This window comes from Terrapene carolina, unplaced genomic scaffold (genome assembly GCF_002925995.2).
Source record: "Terrapene carolina triunguis isolate 2854851 unplaced genomic scaffold, T_m_triunguis-2.0 Scaffold67, whole genome shotgun sequence".
In the NCBI taxonomy this organism is placed as follows: Eukaryota; Metazoa; Chordata; order Testudines; family Emydidae; genus Terrapene; species Terrapene triunguis.
The window spans coordinates 7,478,053-7,498,294 of record NW_020664418.1 but is presented as its reverse complement, the minus strand read 5'-3'; the positions used below and the strand labels follow the sequence as shown (position 1 = coordinate 7,498,294).

Sequence of the window (20,242 nt, the reverse complement as noted above, 5' to 3'; positions counted from 1 at the left end):
TGAAGAAGTGAGGTTCTTACCCACGAAAGCTTATGCTCCCAATACTTCTGTTAGTCTTAAAGGTGCCACAGGACCCTCTGTTGCTTTTTACAGATTCAGTCTAACATGGCTACCCCTCTGATATTTGATAACACAGGTGACACTTCATAGAGTTTATGTTCAGAAAGGTCCGATCAGCTAGTTTTACCTCCTGTGTATCAACAGGCCAATTACCCATGTATTGAGCTCAATAACGATGTATGACTAAAGCATAACGTGTGCTAGGCTTAAGCATATCTTCCAGAAAGGCATCCAGTCTTGATTTGAGGATAACGAGATGGAGATTTATCATTCTCCTTGGTAATTTGTTCCAGTGGTTAATCAATCTCGCCATTTAAAAATGTGCCTAATTTCTAATTTGGATTTGTCTGGCTTAAGTTTCCAGCCATTGGTTCTTGTTCAGCCTTTTTCTACTACCGTGTTTCCCCGAAAGTAAGACATCCCCCGAAAATAAGACCTACTTCCAGTTTTGCCTCTCGCTGTAATATAAGGCATCCCCCGAAAATAAGACCTCCCGGATAATAAGGCCACCCCGGAATATAAGGCCCCGAAGCTCCAGGAAAAATAAGACTTCCCCTGAAAATAAGACCCAGCGCATCTTTGGGAGCAAAAATTAATATAAGACACTGTCTTATTTTCGGGGAAACAGGGTATAGGAGTGGGCAAACTTTTTGACCTGAGGGCCACATCGAATTTCCAAAATTGTATGGAGGGCCGGTTAGCGGAGGCTGTGCCTCCCCATACAGCCAGGCGTGGCCCAGCCCCCGCCCCTTATCCGAGCCCCCTTGCTTCTCGCCCCCTGACGCGCCCCCCCCAGGACTCCTGCCCCATCTGGCCCCCCTGTTCCCTGACTGCCCCCAGCCCCCCCACCCCAACTGCCCCCCGCCACCCCATCCAACCCCTCCTCTCATTCCTGACTAACTCCCCGGGACCCCTGCCCCATCCAACCACCCCTTCTCCCTGACCACCCCCAGAACCCCTGCCCCTGACTGCCCCCTGCCGCCCCATCCAACACCCCTCTCCTTCCTGACTGCCCCTCCGGGACCCCTTCCCCCATTCAACCCCACTGTTCCCAGCCCTCTGACCGCCCCGACCCCTATCCACACCCCCGGCCCCTGACCACCACTCCGAACTCCCCTGCCCACTATCCAATCCCCACTCCCTGCCCCCTTACCACACTGCCTGGAGCACCGGTGGCTGGCGGTGCTACAGCCGTGCCACCCACAGCACCAGGACAGGCAGCTGTGCCGCCCGGCTGGAGCCAGCCACGCCACCGCGCAGCACAGAGTGCCAGGTCAGGCCTCAGCTCTGCAGCTGCGCTACCCGGCAAGAGCTTGCAGCCCTGCTGCCCAAAGCATTGCACCGGCAGCGCCGTGAGCTGAGGCTGCAAGGGAGGGGGAACATCAAGGGAGGGGCTGGGGGCTAGCCTCCTGGGCCAGGAGCTCAGGGGCTGGGCAGGAGGGTCCCGCGGGCCGGATGTGGCCAGCAGGCCGTAGTTTGCCCATCTCTGCTCTACTATATTAAAGCGCTTTGTAGAACCCATTAGAACCCCATGAAGGTACTTAAATCAAGTCACCCCTTAATCTTGTTTTTGATAAAATAAGGAAATTGAGCTAAATCTCGCACTGTAAGGCATTTTCTCCAGCCCTGCAATCAGTTTTGTGGCTTTTTTCTGCTCCCTCTCCAATTTTTCAACATCCTTTTTAAAATGTGGATACCAGATCTGCTCACCAATGCTGTATAGAGAGAGAAAGTCACCTCCCTACTCCTACTCCCCTGTTTATACATCCAAGGATTGCATTAGTCATTTTTGTCATAGCACCACTCTGGCAGCTCAAGTTCACTTGTTTGTCCACTCTGCCTGCTAAATCCTTTGGAATCACTACTTTCCAGAATACAGTCCTCCCTTCTGTACGTGTGACCTGCATTCTGTGTTCAACTCTTTTATAGCTCTTGGGTGGAAGTTATCTGGGCTGGCTGATTTTAAAATAATTCTCACTAGTAGATTATGTCTAACTTCCTCACTTACTGCTGGACTGGAAAGTATTTCATCATCCTACTTCTTTCCAAATACAAAAGAGAAATATTTATTGAACATTTTTGCCTTTTTGCAACATTATTAACAATTTCATTATCTCTGTAATGGGGTTGCTGTACTCACTGCTGGATGGTGCTGCCTCCTGGTGGTTCTGGGGATTAGCTAAGTCAGGCTGATGCCCCTTCCAGCGGTTACACCCTGTCAGTTTCTCCTCTGAAGCTCCTCTCTTGCTCTCAGGAGCCACAGCTGTCCTCTTTGTGACTCAGGTCACTATTGTGGTTTCCCTTTCTTCGGGGGAAGGGGGAAGGTGAGGAGGAGTGTATCAAAGTTCCTGCTCTCCAGCAGTCTCAGGCAGTCTTCTTCTTCACTGTGTTACAGTGCCACTCCTGAAGTGGCTGGCAGGGGAACCCAGGCCCACTCTCTACTCAGGGTTCCAGCTCAGGAACCCTCTACACAGCAGCCAAGATCCATTCCCTGCACCTTGCTGCCTTTCACTGAGCTGCTTCCATACCCTCCTGGCTCTTCCCACTCCTTTGGGTTTGCCAGTCTCTTCACTCCCTCCTCCCAGGGAGTAATTTAGACAACTCATCTCTGCCGCCCCACCCCCTTTTCCCCAGGGAGTGACTGCAGTCTCCTTCCCTGCAGTCCCCTTTGCTTCCAGTTTCCTGTCTTTTCTGGAAGCCCTGCCGCTCCCTCACAGGTGAGCTTCTCTCTAATTAGCTGCCTCCAGCTGATCGGGCCCACCTGGCCTAATTCAGCTATTGCAGGGCCAGTGTGGGGAGCACACCTCATCACAATCTCCGTCTAGTAATAGTCCTGTAACATTGATATAATTTCTTTTGTTCCTAATATGCTTTTTTTTTTTTTTTTAAACCCTCTTTGTTGTCCATAGCCCTGCCAGCTATGGTGTCTGTAGCTTCTCTTATCAATTTTCTGCACTTCATAACTTCTAATTTATATCAACTGCTATCTCTACGTCTCCCGTTTTCCATTTCTTATATATTGCTTTTTTTTTTTTACTTCTAATTGTTTCCTTCACTTTTCCACTAAATGAGGATGGGCTTTTAACCAAATTTGTTCTCTTTCTTGATTTTGAAATTGAGGCTTTTTGACCATCTAATAAACTCTTTTTTAAAAACTCCCAATTTGCACTCTCATTTTTCTGTCTAAATTTTTCCTCCCAATCATTTTTGCTCATTTCCTTAACTTTGAGAAACTAGCCCTTTTGAAGCAGCAAGTATATATATTACTGATTGAAGGTATCCTCTATTTGCCCATATTGAATGTCATCAGCTCATGATCATTGGTTCCCAGACAATTACCAACTTCCAGTCCAGTGATTAATTCATCTTTATCAGTCATAAAGATGTCCAAAGTAGAGTTATTTCATGTTTGGTGCAACATCTTTTTTGTTAGAAAATTATCATTTATAATTTTTAGAAAAGTCTAAAGATGTTTTATTACTGACTACATGAGGCCTTCACCATTCGTCTCCCAAATTGAAATCCCCTCTACCTGGAGTTTTCCCCCCCACTTGTTGCTGATAGGTGTTGTTTTAGGGAGTTACTCATCCTATTCTCTAGTTCCATCTGCTGGTCTGTAACAAATCCCAACACCCCATACTGGATTTAAACTGTATTGCATCTTTTGCCAGTCACCAAAAAAAAATTAAAAAGGAATTCCAGCAAAATATTAAAAACTCTCTTGAAGTCTATCTAACGTACACTACATTTCAGTCTAGTTTGGCAAAGTACTTTTCCTCATGTGAACTTTCAAGCTGCTGGGCTGATCAAAATGGATGAAGTTTTACTTCGAGGTTGTGACATGAACTGAAAAAATCTGTTACATTTTAAAAGTTAAGGATTGAGTCTCCATCTTAAACTTAAACATACACTATTGGCCACAACTAGACTCTTAGTGCCAAGTATTGTAAGGGTCGTCTAAGATCACTGCTTGGTATTATGTGCCGTACTGTTTCTTAGAGACAAGGTGGGTGAGGTCATATCTTTCACTGGACCAACTTCTGTTGGTGAAAGTGACAACACTGCAAACATAGCCTTAGACATTTTACAAAAAATGTCCAAATATCAGAATGAACTAAATCAAGTTTGAGCTCAAAAGAGAATTGTAAACTGATGCTTTAAAAAAAATCCTCTGAATTAATAACCAAAACAGTTTAAACAGTTCTTAATTTTTCTCCCAGGGCTTTGGACTTCTATGACAAATTTTCAAGTTGAATTATTATCTGGTTATGAAGAATAAGACAATCCAACAAAACAGTGCCCTCCTCCTCCCCTCATTGTGGTGTTGTGTAACTTTTTTTCTTTGCTATGTTTGTTCAAAATGAAGCTGCAGAACTAGAAGCTGTTTGTCTTAAGTGCTTTTGGCATATTAACATTAATGTGTAATCAATGTAATATAATTAATCATATCAATTACTTTGTTAGATATGTACAAACTATCCTTTTACTAATCAATGATAAATCTTCACTTTTGCGTTCCTGCCCAAATCTTTTCTTTCCTAAAGGGAACGTGTTGAAAATACAAGTCGTCCTGGAGAGATGCAAGTGACAATCCAAAACCTGATGCCAGAGACCGTGTATGTTTTCCGAGTTGTGGCTCAAAACAAACATGGCCCTGGAGAGAGCTCAGTACCACTGAAGGTGGCGACTCAGCCTGAAGGTAAGCCTTGAACATTTCTACCCCTTACTGACTTCCATTGACCTAGATCTACAACTGCCATTGCAAACAGTTTTTTCCTTCTCCTGGCCTTTTCCCATAATAAGTTGCTATTCATGCTCTGGTTGCACTTGCTGATCTTACTAGTATAGCTTTAGACTGAATTTTTCAAGTCTGCCTCATATTATAATATTAAACTAATCGGTATTATTTATATTTGGAAATATAAATTTAATATTGTAATATATGGATCCTTAAAAATTGAAATTAAATATTAAAATTTCTTAATATATTTGAATTAACATTCTATTTTGTCACAATATAGACTGCTTCAATTAACATGACCAGATAAAAACTGAACTGAAGAAGGAGCTCTATGGAGCTTGAAAGCTTGCCTCTTTCACCAAGAGAAGTTGATCCAATAAAAGATATAACTTCACTCCCCTTGTCCCTCTCGTATCCTGGGACTAACACGACTATAGTAACACTGCAAATAGCTTAAAAAGTGTTAACCTGGAGTTGAGGTTGAGTAACTTAACCTTGTAATTGTTGGGATGTTGTAATTGTCCCAGAAATATGTGTTATAAATCCAGGAAATTCAGAGTTAAGGATAAACTTAAGAGAGTCAAACATGCTATGTTACCCGCACAAAATTCTCTGTTACTGTCACACTCTAGAGCAGGGGTTCTCAACCTTTTTCTCTCTGAAGCCCCCCTTGACATGTTATAAAAACTTCAGGGCCTGGCGGGGGGGGCCTCGGGGCAGGGGCCTTGGGCATAGGCGTAGTTTGATTTCTATTTGGGGGGGGCAGGGGCCAGCAGGGCTCGAGCCAGCTCCGCATGGCAGGGTCTAGGGAGGGAGCGTCACCCCCACCCCCTGACTCACCTCAGCAGGCCACCCAGCCTGTCTGGGTTCGGGGAGGGCCACACAACCAAAAATTATAACTCAAAGGTGGGGGGCTTAGCTCAAAAAGTTTAAAAACAGCTTAGGGTGCAAGGAGGTGGTCGCTAGGGGCTATGTGCATGCAGTGGGTAGCTCAACTAGCAGGGAGGGGGTAGCTGGGGCTGTGTGCAGGCAGGGGGGTAGGTCAGGGTGCAGGGAGAGGGGTACTGGGGCTGTGCAGGCAGGGGGTAGCTCAGGGTGCAGGGAGAAGGGTACTGGGGCTGTGTGCAGACAGGAGATAACTCAGGGTGCAGGGAGGGTGTAGCTCAGGGTATAGGGAGAGGGGTATTAGGGGCTATGTGCTGGAAGGGCTTCCCTGTGGTCCCTTGTCCCGGAGGGGTCTGCCAGCCATGGAGCTGGGTCTCCCCACCCATGGGGCTCTTACCAGCTGTCTCTGTGGGAGCAAAGGGGACTGGAAGCTGAGGAGCAGCTTCAACCTGGGGCACCAGCAGGAGAGGAAGGAATGCTGAAGCTGCCTGCTCCATGGCACCAGCCAGAGCAGCAGCTGTCCCGCACTGCCCGGCTGCGGCTTCCCGCCTCCAGCCTGGTCAGGGGGCGGGGAGAGGAGATGAGGGGGACTCGGGGAAGGTGTGGAACTGCCCCCGGGACTGCCTTGATCTTGAGCTGTAGTTTGTGGGGAGGCAATGCCCTCAATTTCCCCAACTCTGCCATGTGCTCAGGGCTTCTGCCCCACAGGGAGCACAAGGGCTAGGGGCTCTAGGATTCAGCCCTGTGCCTCCCTGCTTCAGCCCCACGGGGGCGCCTAGGATCAGAGCTTCAGCCCCGCGCCTCCCCTGGTTTCAGCCCTGCGGGGTGGGGGGCAGGCGCTGGAGATCAAGGCTTCAGCCCTGTGGGGGAGGGGGCACTGGGGATCGGGCCTTCAGCCCCGCGGGGGGGAGGGGAGGGTGCCAGGGATCGGGGCTTCAGCCGCTAGGCCCCGTGGCCCCCTTGAAAGGTCTCACGGACCCCCGGTTGAGAACCTCTGCTCTAGGGCACCCACCTTTACTCAGTTCCTAGGGCTCAAGGCATAATCCTCTTAATTTAGGCACCCACCCTTTCCGAGTTCCTAGGGCTCCAGGCTCTACTCCTGCTTCGGGCAAACACCCTTTCCATGTGGACTTAGAGCAAACACCCTTTCCTTGTGGAGTCAGGGCTTAATCTTTTGCAGGTTTATGGTGTCTTTTACCAGTGAAAGAGCCTTACACAGTAATATCCTATGTAACCTCTATTTATTAACAATTACCGAAACCCAGAATGCACACGCTACACATACAATGCTCACTACTCCCAATAAAAGAGATGAACATTTCTTGATGGCCAGTCAGGATCAGGTCCATCTGGGGGACTTCAGTTTCTGCCCGGTGTCATTGGCAGAGTGTTGAGGTCTGGCAGCTCTGTTCTAGGTGCTGTATCCTGGAGTTGGTTCCCAAAGAACTTCCTCTTGGACCCCAGTTTATATAGTGAAAATTGAGGCCTGCTTAGCTGTACCTTAACCAATCAATTTACTAAAATTTTACTAACCAATGCTAATATATTGTAACAAAATTTTCTAACCAATCCTACCCCACCACCTTAATTGATTTACACCTAGCAAAATTAATTATGTAACAGACAGAAACAATCAAAGAACCAGACAGAGCTCATACAGACAAACAATAGAGAAGTGGGGACCATAATGATAAAACAATAAAGAAATTAGGATTTCACAACCACAACTATTGATAAGTGATTTCTTGACAGACAGAAGGCTATCAAATTAAGTTTTCTTTAACCATCTTAAGATCTGTTTCTTTATCTGGTGCTAGTGGGTGCCATTAGGACGGGGTGTCCTTCTTAACAGCCTCATATTACATTGTTTTGATGTAAATTATATGGAATGTGAGGATGTGACTTCCTGCTTCTCAGCTAATGGCTGCTGCTCTTTTAATCTGCTGCAGACAAAGGCCTTAGACTTTAGGCCTTGCAATATGTCTACAGATAAAGTCCTTATCCTTACAGCTAAGGTATGAAAATACATAGTTAAGGCACCCAAATCTTAGCTCCATCCTGTAGCGTTGCAGTGAATTGACCAGACAGTTATGATTAGTTTATAATGTTTGTAGTCCCAGGTTAAAAAGAAGTTTCATTTTTCCCCTCATGTTAGAGCAGAGTTAAGGTTGTTTTGTTATAAAGAATAATGGGGAAAACAAGTATTAATTCTTTATATACATGCACACAATATGGAAAGTTTGAAGAATCTGTTATTCTGTAACACCATTCAGGACCAAAATAATCTGACCCAGGGAACTAAACTTCTTAAAGGAGCCATTTCAAATTATTTTTAACTCCTAAATTAATTTGTAAATTGGAGTAAGTCTGTAATTTGGGGAGGGATACATGGTATTTGTAATATGAAACAAAGTGGGTGAATCCCTACTTCAGGTGCAAAATTCAACTCAGCCTTAATTACAGAACCAACCAACCAATGCTTCCATACTAAGATGCTGCAAGTGTATTATATACAATACTTACCTGTATATACATGTAAATGTTCACTTTTAAAGTATTGTATACTTAATCTAGTATACTGTGGAAGTGTGGTTTACTTTTCATATAACTTACTTTCATTGATTCTGGCACATACGTAGTAGTAGACAGCAGTACAAGATACCCATATATGTGTGACACTTTGGGTGTTCACTCAGATCAGTAAGGGGTTGTGTCACTGCCTGCCCTGTAGTCCTGGGTGCTTCTGAGCTGTGCAGCTGTGGCTCAGCATCCTGACACCAGCAGCCTCCTTACAGGACGATGGCCTCACCCTGCCTTCCACCATCCTGGTTACTCCTTCCAGGGTGATGGCAACAGCCCCTCGAGTCTCCCCCAGACCATCTCCTCTGCAGTGCTCAGCCTGTCGCACGGCAGCACTCACAAACCTTATCAAGTTCTCTGGTCCATTTAAAGAGACTACATAGCACTAGCCTGGTAGTTTGGCTGAGGATTTTACTCTTCAGCTTGAAACACTGCACCGAGATGATTGTGTAATAAACCAAAATTAACAAAGAGCAGATAGTTGAGTAATACCAAGTAGAGGGAATTGGGATAGAAATCGTTAAACAAAAAAAATACGCTTCTAAGAGTAAACCGTAACTTAAGAAACTAGAACCTTTTGTTCAGAGTAGTTTTCTCACCACAGAGCTCAAAGCACCTAGTTTCTTTGTCTCGTCAGGTGAAAGACATCAATATGGTTCTCTGCTTATATCCTCGAAGTTTATCTGTGTTTTCAGTCAGGAAGCCCTTCTGGGGGCTCAGCTTGATGATGCCATGTTAATTTTTGCAGTCTTCTCCCCCTGTCATGTTAATTATATGACTATTTCCCAACTTGCTAGTTTGATGGCTTTGTTTACCTTTTATGTAAATGTACTTCCATTGTCTCTTTTTGCTTAATTTATATTAGAGACATGTTCCTTTGTATAGAGTGGGTAACTTAAGCCCTACCTGCCAACACATTTTTAGAATGTATTTCCAGCACATATTTATAATTTTTCATATATCACCCATGCATACACAACTCAATACTATTAATGATCAGCGCATTACCAGTTTGCATATCATACCTTACATGACACCTTTTAAATACAGATTATGACAAGAATGATTTGGGGCACACTGAGACGCTGCTAGATACCAGGGGCCTCCCTGCCCTCTGGCATTGGAATGCTCTTAGAGTCACAATGTGCATCTAAGGTTGTGGAAAAAATAATGTATTTGAAATTTAGTCTGTGACGGTGTAACTGTATCATAATGTGTGTGCACAAGCAGGCAGAGTTTTGTAATAATGTCTGTCCTTGATTTTTTGTTTACTGATTTTTGAGTGCAACCATTTTTTAACCATGCAACCATAATGTTCTAGTAACATAGATGTAAAGAAGACAAATGGATTGGAATCAAAGGAACTGGGAAACATTAATAAACATTTTTAATTGTTTGTTTGAAATATTTAATTGTCTACTGAAAATCTCCCTTAGGATAAGAAAAGCCCTTTTAGGGATAGACATAGGATGGATTTAGCTGTTGGTGCTAATTCAATGAAATGATTCATAACCAAATAATTCAAACAGTCAGAGTGAACCAGATTTAGTTCTTTCCACTTTTGTAAGCAGATCTAATTACAATTTTGGCTGGGTCACTTTTATCCATGAGAGGAAGACAATAGTTTTCTTTCAGGGAGTTAATCCCCTAGTTTCTAAATAGGCAAATTGGTCAGAAGATCTCTAACATGTTCTTTTCTTATCCCGATCTGTATCCCTTACATTTATTGTCAATGGTAACTTCACTAGTCATCTGGTCACGTTATTTTTTTGTGAGAAAACTGAGGCAAAGCTCTGCCTTCTTATCATCTTCTGTTCTCAGCTCACCTTCTCCATTGAGCAGCAAGCCAACAGCGTGCTTAATCTTTCTTTTTTTGTCTGACATATTTGAAGAACCTCTTCCTGCTATCTCTAACATTTCTTGCCAGCTATAACTCATTCTTCACCTTGGCTTTCCTGATTTTGTCCCTACATGCTCGTACTATTCCCATGTATACTTCCTTGGTGACATGACCTTCCGTCCATTTCCTGTATGTATCCCTTTTGGTTTTTAGATAGCTAAAAAGCTCCTTGTGCAGCCACATTGGCCTCCCATGGCTCTTCTTATCTTTCCTCTGTGTCAGAATAGCTTGATATTGAGCCTATAGTATTACATCTTTAAAGAACTGTCAGCCCCTTTTGACTTCTTTTCTTCCTAATTGGTCTTTTCATGGCACCTTGCCTACAATTTCTTTGAGTCAGTTGAAGTCTGCCTATCTGAAGTTAAGTGTCCTTGTTTTGCTGTTCTCGTGTCCTCCTTTCCATAGGATCTTGAATTCTATCAGATCACGATCACATCCTCCCAAGTTCCCATCCACCTTCACATTTGCAACTAATTCATCCCTGTTGGTCAAAACTAGATCCAAAATGGGTAACCCCCTGGTTGTTTCCTCAAATTTCTGAATTGGAAAGTTGTCCCCTACACATGCTAATAATTTGTAGGATTTGCAGGATTATGTTTTGCTGCAATAGTCTTCCAACAGATATCAGGGAAAGTTAAAACCCTCCATTAATACTAGCTCATGTGTGTTAGTTATCTTGTTACCTACTTGTAGAATGACTCATCTACTTCCTCTTCCTGATTTGGTGGTCTATAATAGACCCCCACCATAACATTGCTACTGTTCTTTTCCCTTGTTATCCTCACCCAGAGACTCTCAATAAGTCTTCTGCTCACTTCCCATTGGACCTCAGAGCAAGTGTATTCATTCTTGACTGTATAGCGCAACACCTCCTCAAGGAAAACTGGCATAGCAGCAGCACTGCTGAGAAGGATCTGGGAGTTGTGATGGATCACAACCTCAACCCGAGTCAGCAATGTAATGCTGTTGCAAAAAAAGCAAATGCAATTTTTGTTTGCATTAACAGAGGCATAGCATGCAAGTCACAGGAAGTGATAGTACCACTCTACTCAGTGCTTGTTAAGCCTCAGCTGGAGTGCTGTGTCCAGTTTTGGTGTCCAATGTATAGAAAGGATATAGAGAAACTGGAAAGGATCTAGAGGCGAGCGACAAAGATGGTCAAAGGGATGGAATGCAAGTCATATGAGCAAAGGTTGAAGGAACTGGATATGTTTAATTTGGAAAAGAGGAGATTAAGGGGGGGATATGATAATGGTCTTCAGATATATGAAAGGCTGCAACAACAAAAAAATGAAGAAAAGTTATTCTGTTTTGCCATAGAGAGCAGGACAAGAGGCAGTGGGTTCAAACTCCAGCAGACGCAGGTGTCAACAGCCCCGCCGTGGTCACCAAAAGGGGATTCCTCCAGCATAGAAGGGCAGTTCAGCCCCTTGCCAAGACCCCACCAGTGCGATTAGGCACCTGAGTCTGCATCTGTGTCTATGTCACCGCCTTGGCAACACAACCAGTGGCCAGCGCAATGGCCTTATTGGAGTGCATGGGGCATGCTGGTGATGACGATGTCCCCTTTGCACCGCTTATCTGCTGTCACCTCGGAGCAACAGCTGGTGGCATCAGGCTCAGTGCATGAGACCCGCTCGGAGGTCGGGGTGGAGGAGACAGTGCCCACCCCAAAACTTCCCTCCCCCACCGGGGATGATGCCTCATCATCATCCTCAGCCCCAGATGAGGTGGTCGCAGGACTCTTGAGGGCCAACCCGCCAAATGATTTTAAGGAACACCAGGTGGAAGAGATGGCCAAGCAGGTGGATACTTTGTTCAGAGTCCTCTCAGCCTCTACCCCGGCAAGTGTTGCACTACCAGTGTATGACGGGGTCCTGAAAATTGCCTCTGGCAGACCCGGTCATCCATCCCTTCCACCTCCAAAAGGGCCGAAAAGTAGTACTTCGTCCCAGCCAAAGGGTTCGAGTACCTTTATACCCACCCACCTCCGGGCTCACTGGTTGTCCCTGCGGCTAACGAAAAGGACAAGCAGGAGCACACTAGTTCAACTCCCAAAAATAAAGAGGCCAAAAGACTGGACCTTTTTGGGAGAAAAATTTATTCAACAGCCAGCCTGCAATTCCGGGTGGTGAACCATCAGGCCCTCTTGGGCAGGTACACTTTTAACTTATGGGACTCCCTCCATAAGTTCAAGGAGTCCTTCCCACAGGGTCTGGGCCAGGAATTCAGCAACCTGGTGGAGGAGCGCACCACAGTGGCTAGGTGCTCCCTCCAAATGGTATGGGACGTGGCGGACAAGGCAGGTAGGGTGGTCGCGGCGGCGGAGGTTATGAGGCGCAGCTCTTGGCTTCAGACCGCCGTCCTGTCCCAAGAGATGCAGACCTCTATCCAGGACCTCCCATTCGATGGGAATGGTTTCTTTTCAGTGCAGACTGATGTGAGGCTGCGTGGATTAAAGGACACTCAGGCCACCCTTCACTCGCTGGACATGCATACGCTGCAGTCTGCATGGAAGCAGTTCCGGCTGACCCTGCCACCAAGGCCTTGGCAGCCCCGTCAAGGGTCTACAAGGAGAAAGGATAGAGACACGAGCTTTAGTTACTGCCGCCCTTCCTCCTCCCGCTCACCCATGTAGCCTGGCCTGGTGCAGCATCCCGGGGGCCAGAAACACTCATTTTGAAGGTGCGCTTGAGAGCGATGCCCGAATCAGGGAGCTCAGAGTGGTTCGCTTGGCCTGTCAGGCTTTTCGGTCCCACTTACAAGGTGGTTCAAGTCCTGACGAACACCACCACGATGGACAACACCGCCACGTTTTATATCAACAAGCAAGGTAGTGCAAGGTCGTCAGCCCTTTGCCAGGAAGTCCTCCGGCTCTGGGACTTCTGTGTGCAGCATGCCATTCATTTCGTGGCAGTACACCTCCCCGGGATCAGGAATGCATTAGCAAATCGCCTCAGCAGAGCCTTCTCATCTCGCCACGAGCGGTCACTCCACCCTGAGGTGGGCAGCGGGATCTTCTGAAAATGGGGATCTCGCGATTCGTCAGAACAGGAAATGCCACCTGTTCTGCTCATTTCAAGGGATCGACAGGGGCTCCCTGTTAGACGCCTTCTTACTTCTGTGGTCTGGAGCTCTGATGTATGCTTTCCCACCAGTGCCATTGCTTCACAGAGTCCTCGTGAAGATCAAGCAGGACAAAGCCAAGGTTATCGTGATAGCACCGGCTTGGCCTCGCCAACACTGGTTCGGCATGCTGATGGACCTGTCAGTGATGACCCCGCTGCAGCTGCCCCTCTGGCCAGATCGCCTATCCCAGTATCACGGCAGGCTCCTGCACCCAAATCTAGCAGCATTGCACTTAACAGCTTGGTTATTGCATGGTTGACTGCTGAAGTGCAGAGTACTCGGCCCACGTCCAGCAGGTCCTACTGGGTAGTAGAAAGCCCTCCACTAGAGCAACCTATCTGGCCAAATGGAAATTATTCACATGCTGGGCCTCGGCCCAACAGGTTAGGCCTGAGCAGGCCTCGCTGCAGTTGATCCTGGACTACCTTATGCATCTCAAGCTCCAGGGCTTGTCCCTTTCATCAATTAAGGTCCACTTGGCTGCCATATCAGCCTTTCACCCTCCGTTCCAGGGCAGGTTGGTCTTCGTTCATAACATGACTGGCCGGTTCTTGAAAGGTCTGGAGTGACTCTACCCCCAGGTCTGGGATCCAATCCCTCCATGGGACCTGAATCTAGTACTCGAGCGGTTCATGAGAGCTCCCTTTGAGCCCTTGGCATCCTGTTCCCTTCTTCTGCTCTTCTGGAAGGTGTCATTCCTGGTGGCGATAACTTCTGTCTGAAGATCCAGCTGCAGCTGCATCCGGCTTTCCTGTCCAAGGTGGTTTCGCAATTTCACGTGAGCCAGGACATATTTTTGCCAGTCTTCTTCCCAAAGCCTCATAAGTCTGAGGAACATAGGTTGCACTCCCTCGATGTCAGGAGAACGCTAGCCTTCTACATCAAAAAGACCAAACCATTTCACAAGTCGACACAGTTGTTCATTGCAGTGGCGGATAGGATGAAAGGTCATCCTGTGTTCACCCAGAGAATTTCATCTTGGATCACCACCTGTATTTGATTTTGCTATGATCAGGCAAAAGTGCCTCTGCCATCGATTGTAACCACCCACTTGATTGGCTCATGTGCCAATTCCAGATATCTGCAGGGCCGCCACTTGGTTGTCCGTTCGCACGTTCATGTCTCACTATGCGCTTACCCAGCAAGCCCGAGACAACGCCGGCTTCGGTAGAGCTGTATTACAAGCAGCACGTCTGTGAACTCCGAACCTACCTCCAGGAATACTACTTGTGAGTCATCTAGAATGGAATTGACATGAGCAAGCACTCGAAGAAGAAAAAATGGTTACCTACCTTTTCATAACTGTTGTTCTTCGAGATGTGTTGCTCATGTCCATTCCATTACCTGCCCCTCTGTTGGAGTGGCCAGCAAGAAGGAACTGAGAGGGCATAGGGCCGGCAGCACCTGATATACCGATGCATGAGCATGGAACTTCAGAGGGCGCCACAGCCAACCCTACAGATACTACTAAGGCAAAAGTCTCTGACAATTGTGCACGTGGGCACGCATGCACCTAGAATGGAATGGACACGAGCAACACATCTCGAAGAACAAGTTACAAAAAAGGTAGGAAACTTTTTATTTTTTAAAGGTCTGGAGCATCTCTACCTGCAAGTCCGGGATTCCGTCCCTCCCTGGGACCTGAATCTGATGCTGTCAAAGCTCGTGGAGCAATTTGAGCCTCTGGCTTCCTGCTCTCTCCTGCTTCTCTCCTGGAAGATTTCATTTGTGGTCGCAATAACATTGGCCCTGTCCAAGATCAGGGCGCTTACTTCAGAACCACCCTATATGGTCTTCTACAAGGATAAGGTCCAGTTGCGACTGCACCCAGCATTTCTGCCTAAAGTCGTTTCCCAGTTTCAAACTGGCCAGGACATATACTTACCCGTCTTCTTTCCAAAACCTCATACGTCAGATAAGGAGCACAAGCTACACACCCTGGACATCAGGAGGGTGTTGGCCATCCACGTAGATAGAATGAAGCCATTCCGTAAGTCAACGCAGTTGTTCGTTGTGGTGGCAGACAGGATGAAACATCGCCCAGTTTCTACTCAGAGGGTTTCGTCTTGGATCATGGCATGCATCCACCACTGCTATGAGCTGGCGAAGGTGCCTCTGCCAGTGATCGTGATGGCACACTGAACTAGGGCACAAGCATCATCAGCGGCCTTCCTGGCACAGGTACCAATCCAAGAGATCTGTAGGGCCACTAACTGGTCGTCTGTCCATACGTTTGCATCTCATTATGCGCTTACCCAGCAAGCTTGAGAGGCTGGCTTTGGCAGAGCAGTGCTGCAAGCTGCAAGACTGTGAACTCCAAGCCTACCTCCATGGACACTGCTTGTGAGTCATCTAGAATGGAATCAACATGAGCAAGCACTCGAAGAAGAAAAAATGGTTACCTTCAAGATGTGTTGCTCATGTCCATTCCATTACCCACCCTCCTGCCCTTCTTGGAGTTGTCAGTAAGAAGGAACTGAGAGGGCATAGGGCCGGCGGCACCTGATATATCGACGCATGAGCGTGACACTCCATGGGGGTACCACAGACGGCCCTCCAGATACCAGTAAGTCAGAAATCTCCGATGACTGCACACATGGGCGTGCCAAACCTAGAATAGAATGGACATAAACAACACATCTTGAAGAACAATGGTTACGAAAAGATGGGTAACTGTCTTGTCTGTTTCACTACCTAAATCTGTATTTTTTAAGAATGGGATATGATTGCCAGTCATAAAGAAAATAAAGAGCATTTTTCAGTTCTGAAAGCCAAGAGTTTCTCCCTGAAGAGTAACCTTTATTCTGGAAGGTGATAAGAGTGACAACTTGCTTCTGTCCAAACCAGAAATTTCTGGGGTACTTGTGATATTTCCAGTTGTGTTGAGCTTTTGAGGGTCTGGTAGTTAATGAGCTGTGTCTATCAATAATGGCTAGGTGGATTAAAACATCAGTAACTATACACAGTCCATGAGAGAACAGACAGCTGCTCAGAATGTTGCCTATTTTAGTCATGCTGTTTAAAATGTAGTTTTATTGCCTCTTTTTCAAAAGTCTTGAGCGCTTGCAGCTCTCATTGACCCCAGTGGGAGATGGGGTTATTCCAACAGCTCTGAAAATCAGGCCATTAATTTTTATCTCTTATGACTCTGTGAAGATCTTTCTGATCCCATCAACCCTTAGTTTCTATAAATATGATTACTTTTAGTTCTGTTAATGTTTTCTCTCTATTCAGTACCACTTGTTCCTGTATTCCACACTTAATTGCCTCAGCTGAGCATAGAAAGTGCAAATACTTTGAATGTGCATTACACAAAGACAGCTAGATCAACATATTATAATTACTTAAGCATGTATTTTTCATCCCTTTTAAAGTGTATGGAAGTGGTTTACTAATGTTAAAGCATGTGTTTTAAATGTAAGTGCCTTTGCAGAATCTACCTCAGAAACGAAATTTTCACAGTGACACAAAGAATGGAATAATTTTTGTTTGTTTTGGAGGAAGAGAGGGAAGAAAGTATTAGTGTCAGAAGTTCTTTGATTTTGCTCCATCTGTTACACCAGCTGGGCTGATATTTCTGTGTTCTTCAAAGCAAGTTCTGTTTTGGCATGAATGGAGAGCAGGTATATTCAGAATATCTCTCTGAAATGCAGTATAAAAAGTTCCAGCATATAACGTACCTTTGCAGTAGAACTCCTTTTGAAATCAGAAGTTGCTCTGTGGTCTGCAGGGTTTGCAAATAATGAGATTAAAAAACGAGGTTTTCTATCATTTGAGACAATACCATATCTCTCAATCTGCCAATTAGTGAAATGGAGTTCAGGTATTCTGAAACTGAGGTAGTGTGGAAGAGGGTGGAAAATTACTGGAACATATTATCTCTCCTTTACACCAGTTTTATGCTTATGTGGCTCCTTTGATGTCAGGGAAGTGACATCCATATAAAACTGGTGTAATGGAGTGGAGTTTGATTCACTGTTAGTAGAATGTGCCTAATAGTCTATGCACAATATGTAGGGATAAGTTTGCAGAAGGGTGGACTCCCATTGCGGACACAACTTGTGCCTGCAAAATGTACAGTAATATTAATGGATTTGTTCAGTTACCCAGAATACCTGTTTTAAGGAGGATTTCAGTGTTGATTGCTTTTTGTGTTTGTCTCAGTACGTTTAGCAATGTCAAATTTAATAGTTACGTTTGATGAATTTACACTAGTTTCATGTTTACGTTCCAGTTCAACTTCCTGGTCCAGCGCCGAACATTCGAGCATATGCTAATTCACCCATTTCAATCACTGTCACATGGGACACACCGTTGTCGGGCAATGGTGAAATCCAGAACTACAAGCTCTATTACATGGAAAAGGGGACAGATAATGAACAGGTATGATACCTATATCTCTCTGGACAGAATATAATGCCACATTAACTCTGATCATACAGCCATATGCCCAGTAACAATACTTTCTAGTTATAACACTTTTCCTCTGAGTTTCTCAAAACATCCTACCAATCATTTGACTGGCAGTTTGGATAATGCCAGCATATTAAGGGCTAAACTGTGGAGCTATAGAAACTGAATGTCCCTCTGAAAAGAGGAACTGTGAGTTTTATAGTATTATGGGGCTCATGAAGTATGAACATAACGGAATTAAGGCAGTATTCTATGTTCTAACTCATCTCATATAGCAACAAACTGATACATGACTTGTTCAGGCCTGATCTACACATAAAAGTTGCATGAGTTAAACTAAAATTAGTTTAAAAACAAATTAGTTAAACTAATGTAAACTCCTATGGATTTTCTTATCAGTTTACAATTGACTTGTGCTGGTTTAGCTTTTACCAAGGCAAGATGAATCGACATAATCCAATTACATATCAATATGTGTTTTCATACTGGAGGTTGCATGGTTTTAACCAAATTGCTCATTTTAAAACTGATTTTAGGTAAGCTGCACCAGCCTTTACATAGACAATGCCCCAAGTTAGCGAATGTGTATGAAGAAATATTTATGGAAGGGCAAGGCTGGATCTGAGTGGGTACTCAGAAAGTTTAAAGGAGACCTAAATACAAAAAGCCTCTCTGACTTTTGGATTTATTTCAGCAGTTCTGGTTTAAGCACAATAACAATAACTTAACAGAAGTCTCTGGCTCTATTCCCTCCACAAAGCTTTACATGTATCTCATATATCTAATTCCTGAACTGACTGAGTCCTTGTTGGGAATTAATACGAAAATGTATCTCCAGCTGTTTGTCCCACAGAGCCCTTCTCTAAGGGCCCCCACTGCAGTGGGAAACATCAAGGATCCAGTCCTCTCCAGAGGGCACCAAAAGGCTCATGCACCATCACAAGAGAATGCGTCCTGGGAGTACTTAAGAGCCAAGTCATTGAGCTTGCTAAGGAGTATTGGAAACACAGTGAGGATCTTAAGTTTAGCAATATTAACTCAGACTATGTCAAGGGGGCTTGCTAAGTTTGTAGACAGACTCGTTCCTCTTTTACGAGAGATGGAAACAGCTAATTTAATTGGTGGCTTTAATGTGATCCCTGATCTTTGCAAATATTTCCATTGCTTGAGTTCTGTGGCTAGTATTTTGGAGGAAGTGAGTGGGATCCTCTTAAGTGACTAAGCTTTGTTGACTCAATAGATTGTGACTTTAATGGAAAAAGCAACAATGCTGCCGCTGTAGCTGATTATGAGTTGGGCTGCAGGCTTGTTATGGTGGGTAAAAGAGCCATAGATAGTCAGTATTTCCCATTTGTCTGTTAATTTTTGTGTGTGTGTGTGACTCACCTTGCAGTGGTGGCTCCTATCCCACCCACAGGGCTGAGCACAGCTCGCCACCCCAGGTGTTGCAGCCCAGTGAGCAGGGTCACAGCACTGGTTAGGTTTGGCCCAGCTGCCCCTCCATCATGATGGGGCAGGGGCCAAACCTGAGCAGCACTGTGACCCAGCACACCAGGTTGCAGCGCTTGCCTGGAGCCAGGCCTGTTAGCATGTCAGCATTGCTTTAGGGATTGAGTCGCATGTATCTTTGTTCGTGAACAGGATGTTGATGTTGGAGGTCACTCCTACACCATTAGTGGATTAAAGAAATATACCGAGTACAGCTTCCGAGTGGTAGCCTACAATAAACACGGTCCTGGAGTCTCTACCCAAGATGTTGTTGTGCAGACTCTGTCAGATGGTGAGTTGCTTTATTCCAGTTTTTTTGTGGAAATCATTTGTTGATCTCTTCCGATTAAATGGATTTTTAGCCGAATAGAGCTGCAAGAGTTTCTTGTGACACTTTGCCCTGTATCATGATGTGGTTGTGGCATATGCTCATGCATGCTGAATAGACTCTGTGAGATTGTTGGAAGTGGGTGGAAGGAGATTACTATACCTGCAAAAGCATCTGCTTTTCTAATAATCAAGCAATTATTTCCCTAATATTCACATCATGGGCTAACACTTGTACAACATATCTAGATCAAAAACACAGAGAGAATACTACTGAAGCCGGTAACTCCAAATTTTTTTTTTATTTTTGAGTTTCTGTAATTTACTGTATGTAAGCAGATTTTTCACGTTAAGAGAGTTTTCATCAACCCCAGCATAAATACTTGCATTGGAATGATTAAGTCCTAGTCTTAAATTTAAAAGATGCTTCTTTGTAGTGGCACATACAGCACAGCTATGATAAATTAATGATTTCTTTGATGTTTCATATTTGTTCTTACATTTTCCCATTTTTTCTTCTCCTTTTTTCCCTTTAATAATTCACCTGCTAAGTTTGCTAGCTGATGGGGAAAAACACTGTGTATTTTTGATCTGGTTCCCATGTGGATATTGTTAAATCAGTAGTATTTATTGCTAAAAGCAGGCGATTGTTACAGTATTTCAGGCAAGCCAATCGGAAAGGGAAGTAAATTTGGCTATATTAAAAAAAATTGTTGAGT

At 45.0% G+C, this 20,242-nt stretch overlaps 1 protein-coding gene across 4 annotated transcripts in view; it reads left to right on the top strand.

The window, feature by feature from the left end:
• Window positions 1–20,242, top strand: part of NEO1 (neogenin 1) — a 530,841-nt gene that overhangs the window by 431,046 nt on the left and 79,553 nt on the right. For all 4 annotated transcript variants that reach the window (XM_026648200.2, XM_026648198.2, XM_026648199.2 and 1 more), the window contains exons 9-11: window positions 4,605–4,759; window positions 17,530–17,678; window positions 19,350–19,488. In XM_026648200.2, coding sequence (XP_026503985.1) covers window positions 4,605–4,759; window positions 17,530–17,678; window positions 19,350–19,488 — 443 coding nt within the window. The remainder of the gene's footprint in view (window positions 1–4,604; window positions 4,760–17,529; window positions 17,679–19,349; window positions 19,489–20,242) is intronic.